At 37.3% G+C, this 12,391-nt stretch overlaps 1 protein-coding gene across 13 annotated transcripts in view; it reads right to left on the bottom strand.

Annotated features, from left to right (window-relative positions):
* Positions 1–12,391, bottom strand: part of DNM3 (dynamin 3) — a 563,955-nt gene that overhangs the window by 368,498 nt on the left and 183,066 nt on the right. For all 13 annotated transcript variants that reach the window (XM_047840082.1, XM_047840084.1, XM_047840089.1 and 10 more), the window contains exons 5-6: positions 1,397–1,495; positions 644–804 (exon numbers count right to left, since the gene is read on the bottom strand). In XM_047840082.1, coding sequence (XP_047696038.1) covers positions 644–804; positions 1,397–1,495 — 260 coding nt within the window. The remainder of the gene's footprint in view (positions 1–643; positions 805–1,396; positions 1,496–12,391) is intronic.

Here is a 12,391-nt window from a genome sequence, read left to right as displayed (position 1 = left end):
CCATTTGGTCAATGTAATCAAAACTCAGGGAGGAAGCCCTGCACTCACTAAGGATGATGCTTAACTTCCCCAGGAGATGGAGAATATATGGGAAAAAAAAAGTAAAAAGTAAATGTACTGAGGTTTTATGGAAGAAGTATGTAAGTGCATGGAATGTTGGAAGATGGGGACCCAAGTCTATCTGTGCAGAGAAAGGGGTTAATCTGGAAAAACTTCTTAGATGAATGGAGATCAATGAGCTTACAAGGATTTCTAACTTAGGGAAATCTAAGCTAACTATTACATGTTGACATTTTGAAACCAGATCCCAACAAATCAACCTTTCAGAAATATACAAGTTTAATTTCTTAAGATAACTACATATTGTGAGTAAAATGGGCGCTGATGTATACCCTTGTTTACTGTTCCTAAATAAGTATATACTTCTGCTTTGAGCATTATTATTTGAATAACATTAAAGCAGATTCTACTCACTGAGAACAGTAGGAATGTGGAACTAAATATTTACATTCGTTTTTTAATTCATATCATTTAAGCTGAATGTCTTATTTTGGAAAAAAATGAATATTAAAATGAAATACGAATTCTAATAGTGACTTACATATTTCATAATTGTTCTTGTTGCTTGAGAAAACAGTTTTACCTGATTAAGGACCTTCTGCAGGTGTGGGGTCCCCATCCTATCAGCAATATGTCTGTAAGCTGGGTGTGAGAGGAAAAATTTCCTTTCCGCCAACATGGCAGCCTTAATGTCCTTCTTCCCATCTATGTCCTTCTGGCTTCTGTTTACCACCCCCACGTAACCTGAAACACAACACATACAATGGGGTTTGGAATACTTTTTGTTGTTTATTCTGGGAAGATTTCAAGGCTCTTGAAGAGGCTGAATAAGCCAGGCAAAATTATTTTTAAGGACTGAAGAATTGAACCCTTTACGAACTCAGTTTGAGACACCAGTATTTAACAAAGGCTGGTTCGTGTGGCTAATGATAATTTCTTAGCATTAACACAATAATGTCTTTTTCCCTTAAAAGCTCTGTACATTTTAATACAGTGTGTCTCTTAGCAGTTTTGTCATATGGTGGGCAAGTAAATAAGTCACACTTAAAACAGAACAGTATATATTTATGCAGTCTATGATGAATATTTATAACCCCCTTCAAACCCTTCCTTTTCCTGTTTTCCTATTCCTATTATTTTAAGAAATAGTTCTCCTATTGGATCATTTTTAATATATCACTTGGGAACATTATGCCACTCCATAAAAAGTATAACTAATCATGAATACATTATTCCTCACAACTGTGAAGGCATAAAGCCAAGCTTTGCATTGGTTTCCCAATCATTTCTCTGCTACATCATCAAAGCAAATCCTGTATAGGACACAGTACGTTACCCCTGCGAAGAGGCAGAAGCTTGTTCTCCAGAACATCCCTGGCATCTGTTCCTTCATCCATAAGATCCAATTTGGTGATGACTCCAATGGTTCTTAAACCTGTATCACAAACCAACCCACTTTATTACACAGTATGCAGAAGACTAACAAATTTTAGAGACATATATGTCCCAAGACTAAATGCAAGGTACTCATATTTCTGGTCCTTTTCCTATTCCTCTCTCTTATTTTGTTTTCTGATCCACTGCTATCCCAGTCTGGTAAATTTTGATGTGATGAGCAGGAGAGTTTTAAAATTACCCATCCAGGGGCACCTGGGTGGCTCAGTTGGTTAAGCATCCAACTCTTGGTTTGGGCTCAGGTCATGCATGATCTCACAGTTTGTGAGTTCGAGCCCTGCATAACAGGCTCTGCGCTGGTGGCACAAAGCTTGCTTGGGATTCTCTCTCTCTCTCTCTCTCTCTCTCTCTCTCTCTCTCTCTCTCTGTCTTCTTCTCTCTGCCCCTCCGTCTCTCTATCTCAAAAATAAATAAACATTTAAGATAAAATAAAATAAAACCACCCATTCATAATATCACCACAATAATTTTAAATATATGAGTTTATTTTTGTACCATATATATATGGAAACTATACACTTAAAATTTTCCTCCAAGGTCCTGCACATGATATGGGTGCTTTAATTTTTTTATGTATTACTTTACTGAAAACAAACAAGTAGGCTACACATGGACCAATGAAGAGAGTGTATCATAAATCAAAGCTGATTATTGATCCATTTCTGAGCACTTGACACACAAATTATAAGAAAATTAGGTATAGGATAGTGTCATCACTAAGAATAAAGTTTCAAGTCTCACAGCATTCCCTGTTCCTCATAAAAAAAAATATGACTTAACGGAAAGAAGACCAAACTAGGAATCCTGAGGCTTAGATTCTAGTCTCAAGGAAAGTCACTTAACTCTCTTCTCTGGGTCTCAGTTTTCTTCATCTATAATATAAAGAGTTGGAAACCACAATTTCCAAGGTATAAAATAAAATAATGTAATAAAATAATGTAAAAACCTAGACATTTTACGTAGCACACCAGATACATTGTCTTTGCCCATTGCTCCCTTCACTAGATAAAATAAACAATATTTGCCTAGTGATTCAAATCTTTAAGTGCATTCTTTGGACTCCCAGTTAAACATGATAAAGTGAACACACACCTTTATCTTTTTACCTGAAAGCATCTAAAATGGCTAATATTTATTAGGTCAGCTATGGTTATACATGCTTTACATGTCTTAAATCATTTACTCTAAAAAAATCATTTAATCTTAAAAAGGACTCCAACTACTATTTTTTTAAGATGAGGAAACTAAGGCAGGAAGAGATTAAGTAACTTTCTCAAGGTCATACATGGGTCTAGGCATCCAGAACCCATGCAATATACTGCCTCTCACAATAAAAAGAATTTTAAAAATAAAAAAGGTTTAAAACAAGAAAGTAAAAAAAAAAATGGGAGAGAACTGAAGAAAAATTTTGAAACTGGAAACCCAGCAGGATGACTGCTAACTAACTTAACAGACTAGCCTAAGAGGAAAACTGCATCCAAGAAAGCCAATGACAGGAGAAGCCCAGAAGCTGGATAATTTACATCACAGACTCTCAGAAAGGTTCAGGGAAACGAATAGCTCTGACAATAATGGAGAGCAGTGGTGGCAGCTGAGGCTGAAAACAAGAGCGCTGGATGAAAGCAGTAAGATTTCCATGGATAACACAGCTAAAAGCCACCCTGGTCCATCTTGGCAGGAGAGCACAGATTTACTCTCTGGAAACACTGAACTATGGAAAACTGAACTAATGGGCACCTGGCCCAGTTCGAGGGCGTCAGGTATTAAAAGAGGGTGATTAAGTGAAATTCCACATACTGAATGGCGAGACCTCTCTCCTCAGTCCAGTTTAAGAAAAAGCTGGATGGCAGAATTTAACCCCCCAAGCAGGAAACTGGAACAACTCGGTCTGGGGAAATTTACCATTCTAAGAGGAAAACATAGATATTGAAATTCAGAGGAACTCTGATCAAGACAGCCCAATAAATCATCCTACTGCAAAGCCTCTAACTCCTTTGGCCAAGCACACCCACAGAGAGTTTCCAATCACCTATTACTATTTCACTTTTGAATATAAATCAGTAAGTGTAGGCTACCATCTGTCATCATACAAATTTATTATATTATTGACTATATTCCTTACACTGTACTTTTCATTCATGTGGCTTACTTATTTTACCATTCTGTGATATATATAATTGTAGAATCGCTATGTTGTACACCTGAAACTAATACAATATTGTATGTCAACTATGCTTTGATAAAAAATAAATACTAAAAAAAATAATTTTAAACGTGAGTGGATAGCAAGGAGAGTCTTTGAGACCAAAACAAACAAAAGTTGTAAAACAGAACAGGAGAAAACAAAGATAATGCAAAACATGGAAGAAAACTTTATTATTTTTATTAATATCCTCAGAAAGAAAGGAGAGGTCATTGTATTCATTGAATAAGAACAGAATGTCATAAAAGGAAACATTCAAACAAACGAAAGAGATTCTCAGTAACTAAAAGTATGAGTAGAAATTTTAAAAAATGTTAGTCGCATGGTTGGAGGACCAAGTTAGAAACTCTTCCAGAAAACAAAAGAAATAGAAGTAAATAATACAAAAAGAAAAACTTCTTTAAAACTAGAGAAATAATCCAGAAGATCCAATATCTGAATAATTGGCATAACAGAAAAACAGAGAAGATGAAACAGAAATAATTGGTGGGGTGGGGGCATACTATTCAAGAAAATATCTTATAAGTGAAAGATGAAATTATGCATTGAATGAACCCATCAAGTGTCCAACACAATATGAAAAACACATACAATATGGCATATCAGTATAAGATTTCAAATGCTGGCAACAAATGAAATATCCTAATAAGCTCATAATGAACTTAAGGTGAGAGCATGACAAAAGAAAGTTTGGGAATTATTACAGCATCCGACTTCCCAGCAACAAATTGGAAACTAAAACTCAATAGAGTGTTGTTTCCAAAATTCTGAGGGTAAAACTATTTCTAGCCTGGAATTCTAAACTATCAATAAATGTGACAGTAGAAAAAGATATTTTCAGACTTGCAGAATATCAAAATATTTTACTTCCATTTCTCTTTTTCTTTGGAAACTACTAAAAGGTGTGGTCCACCAAACATGGGAAGCAAACTGACAGAGAAGTAAAGAGATCTAGGAAGGAAGAAATATAATATAACCAAGAAAAGAAGGGACTTTTCAGGATGGTGTGGATCCCAGTACTAGGCTAGAAGAACAATCAGTATCTGTTAGAATGAGAGGGCGCAGATTACTGAAAAAATGTGTTTCCCCACCAAGAAAAAAACAATGAAGGTGATAGAATACCTAATGCCTACAATGTTTTAAGGTATTAAAAGATATAGACTCCTGAAGGAGAGGCTGAGAAAGCACTGGTGATGGATATATAGAAGACTATGCAAACAAACAAAAAGAGAGACAACCATCAACCTTGAAGACAGCAATATCATGTAAGAAAGGAAATGTAACCATAATTGACACATGGCTCAGCTGCAAATGATATTTTCAGAATCATAAATATTTAAATATAATTATATTAGGAGAACACGGGAAGGTAAGTGTATATGTGTATGGTTAGTATAAGTGGGTACGGGAGAGAGATATAAGACAGCTAAATCCTTCTCTACAGTAAAGAGTCAAAAGTGAATATCTAAAAATAAAAAATGAAGAAACAGTAGTATAAACAGATTACACAGCAATATGGATGTAAATACCAAAAGAAAGCTAAAAGGATTGAAAGTGATAGACTCTACAAATCAGTAATCAAGAGTCATGAGGAGTGGGCAAGGGACTAACAGTTTTTGTTAAGCGTGGAACTTATTTTTGGGACTTATTTTTTAAATTATGTATATTTATAATGTAATAAAAATAAAGGTGAAATTTTAAAAGTTTTTTCTTTACTATTCCTTTATTTCTGCAAAGGCAGAGAAGTCTATGCTTAGCGGTGTACTGCAAAGGAGATAGCAAAGGAGATTATTTCTTTTCACATTTAGTTATACAAATAGGCAGCTTAAAAAATAATCAATGAACTCCTGCTGGTGGACTCAAGACCTACACTCAAAAAGCCATTGCCAGAAGAGATTCAAAGGCAGCATGTTTCCAAAGCACTTCACTGGGAATCTAAACACTCAGATAAAAATAATAATAGAGACCATGAATTGAGTCTTGATTATGTGGTGGACATACACTTGAGACAACTCTATGAGATAGGTACTATTATCTCAATTACACAGATGAGGAAGTGAGATTGGGAGAGGAAAAGCACACTTACCTAAAGGCTTACAGAGGGTTTCCTGTCTCACATTTAGGTCTTTCATCCATTTTGAGTTTATTTTTGTGAATGGTGTAACAAAGTAGTCTAGTTTCATTCTTCTGCATGTTGATGTCCAGTTCTCCCAGCACCACTTGCTAAAGAGACTGTCTTTTTTCCACTGGACACTCATTCCTGCTTTGTCAAAGATTAGTTGGCCATACATATGTGGGTCCAATTCTGGAGTCTCTATTCTATTCCATTGGTCTATGGGTCTGTTTTTGTGTCAATGCCATGCTGTCTTGATGATTACAGCTTTGTAGTAGAGGCTAAAGTCTGGGATTATGATGCCTCCCACTTTGGTTTTCTTCTTCAATATTACTTTGCCTATTCAGGGTCTTTTGTGGTTCCATACAGATTTTAGGATTGTTTGTTCTAGCTTTGAGAAGAATGCCGGTGCAATTTTGATTGGGATTGCACTGAATGTGTAGATTGCTTTGGGTAGTATTGACATTTTAACAATATTTATTCTTCCAATCCATGAGCACGGAAATGTTTTTCCATTTCTTTATATCTTCTTCAATTTCCTTCATAAGCTTTCTATAGTTTTCAGCATACAGATCTTTTACATCTTTGGTTAGATTTATTCCTAGGTATTTTATGCTTCTTGGTGCAATTGTGAATGGGATAAGTTTCTTGATTTGTCTTTCTGTTGCTTCATTATTGGTGTACAAAAATGCAACTGATTTCTGTACATTGATTTTGTATCCTGCAACTTTGCTGAATTCATGTATCGGTTCTAGTAGACTTTTGGTGGAGTCTGTCGGGTTTTCCATGTATAATATCATGTCATCTGAAAAATGTGAAAGCTTGACTTCCTCTTTGCCAATTTTGATGCCTTTGATTTCCTTTTGTTGTCTGATTGCTGATGCTAGAACTTCCAACACTATTTAAACAACAGCGGTGAGAGTGGACATCCCTGTCACGTTCCTGATCTGAGGAGGAAAGCTCTCAGTTTTTCCCCCATTGAAGTTGATATTAGCTGTGGGCTTTTCATGTATGGCTTTTATGATGTTTAAGTATGTTCCTTCTATCCCGACTTTCTTGAGAGTTTTTATTAAGAAAGGATGCTGAATTTTGTCAAATGCTTTTTCTGCCTCCATTCACAGGATCATATGATTCTTATTCTTTCTTTTATTATTGTGATGTACCACATTGATTGATTTGCAAATATTGAACCAGGCCTGCAGCCGAGGAATGAATCCCACTTGATCATGGTGAATAATTCTGTTTATATGCTGTTGAATTTGATTTGCTAGTATCTTGTTGAGAATTTTTGCATCCATGTTCATCACGGATATTGGCCTGTAATTCTCCTTTTTTGTGGGGGTCTCTGTCTGGTTTGAGAATCTAGGTAATGCTGGCTTCATAGAATGAGTCTGGAAGTTTTCCTTCCCTTTCTATTTTTTGGAACAGCTTGAGAAGGATACATGTTTGCTCTGCTTTAAATGTCTGGTAGAATTCCCCTGGGAAGCTATCTGGCCCAGGACTCTTATTTGTTGGGAGATTTTTGATAACTGATTCAACTTCTTCACTAGTTATTGGTGTGTTCAAATTTTCTATTTCTTCCCATTTGAGTTTCAGTAGTGTGTGGGTATCTAGGAATTTGTCCACTTCTTACAGGTTGTCCAGTTTGTTGGCATATAATTTTTCATAGTATTCCCTGGTAATTGCTTGTATTTCTGAGGGATTGGTTGTAATAATTCCATTTCATTCGTTATTTTATTTATTTGGTTCCTCTGTCTTTTCTTTTTGAGAAGCCTGGCTAGAGGTTTACCAATTTTGTTTATTTTTTCAAAAAACCATCTCTTGGTTTCATTGATTTGCTCTACAGTTTTTTTAGATCTATATTGTTTATTTCTGCTCTGATCTTTATTATTTCTCTCCTTCTGCTGGGTTTGGGGTGTCTTTGCTGTTCTGCTTCTAGTTCCTTTAGGTGTGCTGTTAGATTTTGTATTTGGGATTTTTCTTGTTTTTGAGATAGGCCTGGATTGCAATGTACTTTCTTCTTAGGACTGCCTTTGCTGCATCCCAAAGTATTTGGATTGCTGTATTTTCATTTTCATTTGTTTCCATATATTTTTAAATTTCTTCTCTAATTGCCTGGTTGACCCATTCATTCTTTAGTAGGGTGTTCTTTAACCTCCATGCTTTTGGAGGTTTTCCAGACTTTTTCCTGTGATTGATTTCAAGTTTCATAGCATTGTGGTCTGAAAGTGTGCATGGTATGATCTCAATTCTCGTATACTTATGAAGGGCTGTTTTGTGACCCAGTAAGTGATCTATCTTGGAGAACGTTCCATGTGCACTCAAGAAGAAAGTATATTCTGTTGCTTTGGGATGCAGAGTTCTAAATATATCTGTCAAGTCCATCTGATCCAATGTATCATTCAGGTCCCTTGTTTCTTTACTGATCCCTGTGTCTAGATGATCTATCAATTGTTGTAAGTGGAGTATTACAGTCCTCTGCAATTACCACATTCTTATCCATAAGGTTGCTTATGTTCGTGATTATTTGTTTTATATATTTGGGGGCTCCCATATTTGGCGCATAGACATTTATAATTGTTAGTTCTTCTTGATGGATAGACCCTGTAATTATTATATAATGCCCTTCTTCATCTCTTGTTACAGCCTTTAATCTAAAGCCTAGTTTGTCTGATATAAGTATGGCTACTCCAGCCTCCTTTTGACTTCCAGTTGCATAATAGATAGTTCTCCATCCCCTCACTTTCAATGTGAAGGTGTCCTCAGGTCTAAAATGAGTCTCTTGTAGACAGAAAATAGATGGGTCTTGTTTTTTTTTATCCATTCTGATACCTTATGTCTTTTGGTTGGAGCATTTAGTCCATTTACATTCAGCGTTATTATTGAAAGATATGGGTTTAGAGTCATTATGATGTCTGTAGGTTTCATGCTCGTAGTGATGTCTCTGGTACTTTATGGTCCTTACAACATTTCACTCACAGAGTCCCCCTTAGGATCTCTTGTAGGGCTGGTTTAGTGGTGATGAATTCCTTCAGTTTTTGTTTGTTTGGGAAGACCTTAATCTCTCCTTCTATTCTAAATGACAGACTTGCTGGATAAAGGATTCTTGGCTGCATATTTTTCCTATTCATCACATTGAAGATTTCCTGCCATTCCTTTCTGGCCTGCCAAGTTTCAGTGGATAGGTCTGTCACTAGTCTTATGGGTCTCCCTTTGTAGGTTAGAGCCTGTTTATCCCTAACTGCTTTCAGAATTTTCTCTTTATCCTTGTATTTTGCCAGTTTCACTATGATATGTTGTGCAGAAGATCGATTCAAGTTATGTCTGAAGGGAGTTCTTTGTGCCTCTTGGATTTCAATGCCTTTTTCCTTCCCCAGATCAGGGAAGTTCTCAGCTATGATTTGTTCAAGTACACCTTCAGCCCCTTTCTCTCGCTCTTCCTCTTCTGGAATTCCTATTATACGAATATTGTTCTGTTTGATTGCATCACTTAGTTCTCTAATTCTCCCCTCATACTCCTGGATTTTTTTTAATCTTTTTATCAGCGTCCTCTTTTTCCATAATTTTATCTTCTAATTCACCTATTCTCTCCGCTGCCTCTTTAATCTGTGCTATGGTCGCCTCCATTTTATTTTGCACCTCATTTATAGCATTTTTTAGCTCCTCATGACTATTTCTTAGTCCCTTGATCTCTGTAACAATAGATTCTCTGCTGTCCTCTATGCTTTTTTCAAGCCCAGTGATTAATTTTATGACTACTATTCTAAATTCTTGTTCCGTTATATCACTTAAATCATTTTTGATCAATTCGTTATCTGTTGCTACTTCCTGGAGTTTCTTTTGAGGAGAGTTCTTCCATTTCATCATTTTGGGTAGTCCCTGCAGTGGCTCCCAACTGCAGGGCACTTCCCCTGTGCTGTCCGGAGTAACTTGTGTTGGTGGGTGGGACCACAGTTAGACCCAATGTCTGCCCCCAGCCCACAATTGGGGCCGCAGTCAGACTGGTGTGTACCTTATCTTCCCCTCTCCCAGTGGCAGGACTCACTGTGGAGTGGTGTGGTCCCTGTCTGGGCTACTTGCACACTGCCAGGCTTGTGGTGCTGCTTTGATGGGATCTGGCCAAGGGCGTATTAGATGGGGTGGATCCACAAGGTGCACAGGGGCTGGAGGAGCAAGCTTAGCTCGCTTTGCTGTTGGCAGTCCCCTGCGGGAGGGGCCCTGGCGGTCCCCACCAGGAGGGAGGGAGACCCATCAGAGGGATGGATCCACAGAAACACAGCGTTGGGTGTTTGCACGGTGCAAGTAAGTTTGGTGACAGGCATTGGTTCCCTTTGGGATTTCGGCTGGGGCATGGGAGAGGGATATGGTGCTAGCCAGTGCCTTTGTTTCCCGCCAAGCCGAGCTCTGTCTTCCAGGGCTCAGCAACTCTCCCTCCTGGTGCCCTCTCACTCTCCCCGCTCTCCAAGAGCAGGGCTGTTGACTTTTAATATTCCAGATGTTTCCCACTGGCTATCAGAACTCACGCAGTCCAGCCCGTCTGCTTTTGCAAGCCAGACTCGGGGATCTGCCTTGCAGGAGGGGTTGCCCCTCCACCGCCCCAGCTCTCTCCCGCCAGTCTGTGGAGCATGCACCGCCTCTCCGCCCTTCCTACTCTCTTCTGTGGGCCCCTCGTCTACACTTGGCTCCAGTCTGTTCTGCTAGTCTTCTGGTGGCTTTTTGGATTATTTAGGCAGATGTGGGTGGAATCTAAGCGATCAGCAGGAGGTGAGCCCAGCGTCCTCCTACACCGCCATCTTCCAGTTGAGAATTCTATTCTGTTTATTTCTACTCTAATCTTTATTATTTCCTTCCTTTTGCTGGGTTTGGGTTTTATTTGTTCTTCTTTTTCTAGCTCTTTTAGGTGTAAAGTTAGGTCATTTATTTGAGATTTTTCTTGCTTCTTGATATATGCATTTAGTGCTATAAAATTCCCACTTAGAGCTACTTTTGCTGCATCTCATAGATCTTGGACTATTGTGTTTTCATTTTCATTTGTTTCCATGTAATTTTTTATTTCTTCTTTGATTTCTTTGTTGACCCATTCATTGTTTAGTAGCATGTTATTTAATCTCCATATATTGCTGCTTTTTTGAGACTTTTCCTTGTGGTTGATTTCCAGTTTTATAGCATTGTGGTCAGAAAAGGTGCATGGTATGACTTCAATGTTTTTGAATTTGTCGAGATTTGTTCTGTGGCCTAATATGTGAAATTAGGATTATGAAGATTTTTCTGTGTGCACTCAAAACAAATGCATATTCTGATGTTTTAGGATGGAATGTTCTGAATATGTCTCTCAAATCAATCTGGTCCAGTGTGTCATTCAAAACCACTGTTTCCTTGTTGATTGTCTGTTGGTCTGATCTCTCCATCTCCATCAATGTACATGGGGTGTTAAAGTCTCCTACTACTACTGTATTACTATTGATTATTTCCTTTATGTTTGTTATTCACTGTTTCATGTAATTAGGTTCTCTCATTTTGGATACATAAATATTTTTAATTATTATATCCTCTTGTTGGTTTGTCCCTTTTATTACTGTATATTGTCCTTCTTTGTCTCTTGTTACAGTCTTTGTTTTAAAGTCTATTTTGTATGATGTAAGTATTGCTACCCCCGCTTTCTTTTGACATTCATTTGCATAGTAATTGTTTCTCTGTCCCCTCACTTTCAATCTGCAGGTATATTTCAGCCTGAAATGAGTCTCTTGTAGGCAGCATATAGATGGGTCAAATTTTGCATTCACTCCGTCATCCTATGTCTTTTGATTGGAGCATTTAGTCCAGTTGCATTCAAAATAATTATTGATAAATATGTATTTATTGTCACTTTGTCATTTTGGGCTTGTTTCTATAGATTTTCTCTGATCCTTTCTTCTCTGGGTTTGTTGGCTTTCTTTAGTGATATACTTGGATTCCTTTCTTTTTTGCACATCTGTTACTAGTTTTTGATTTGTGATTACCATTCGGTTTGTATATAACATCTTCTGCATATATCAGTCTACATTAAGTTGATGGTTGCTTAAGTTAAACTCATTTCTTTACTCCTCTCCCCCCCAACTCCCACCACCACATTTTAGGTATATGGTGTCATGTTCTGCCTACTTTTATGTTATGAGCCCCTTGACTGATTTTTATATAAATATTTATTTTTACTGCTTTTGTGTTTTTTACTTTTCATACTCTCACTTACGGTCTTCCCTCTCCACTCATAGAGTCCCCTTTAATATTCTTGTAGGGCTAGTGTAGTGGCCATGAACTCCTTTAGTTTTTATCTTGGAAACTTTTTATCACTTCTTCTATTCTGAATGATAGTCTTGCTAGATAGAATATTCTTGGCTGAAGATTTTTCCCTTTCAGCATTTTGAATATATTATGCCACTCCCTTCTGTCCTACAAAGTTTCTGCTGAAAAATCCACTGATAGCCTTCTGGGGTTTCCCTTAAATGTAACTGTCTTCCTTTTCTCTTGCTGCTTTCAAAATTTGCTCTTTATCGCTGCTTTTTGCCATTGTAATGACTATG

The sequence above is a fragment of the Prionailurus viverrinus genome, chromosome F1, assembly GCF_022837055.1.
Source record: "Prionailurus viverrinus isolate Anna chromosome F1, UM_Priviv_1.0, whole genome shotgun sequence".
In the NCBI taxonomy this organism is placed as follows: Eukaryota; Metazoa; Chordata; class Mammalia; order Carnivora; family Felidae; genus Prionailurus; species Prionailurus viverrinus.
Note: the sequence above shows the minus strand (reverse complement) of the source record. Positions and strands in the feature narration are given on the sequence as shown.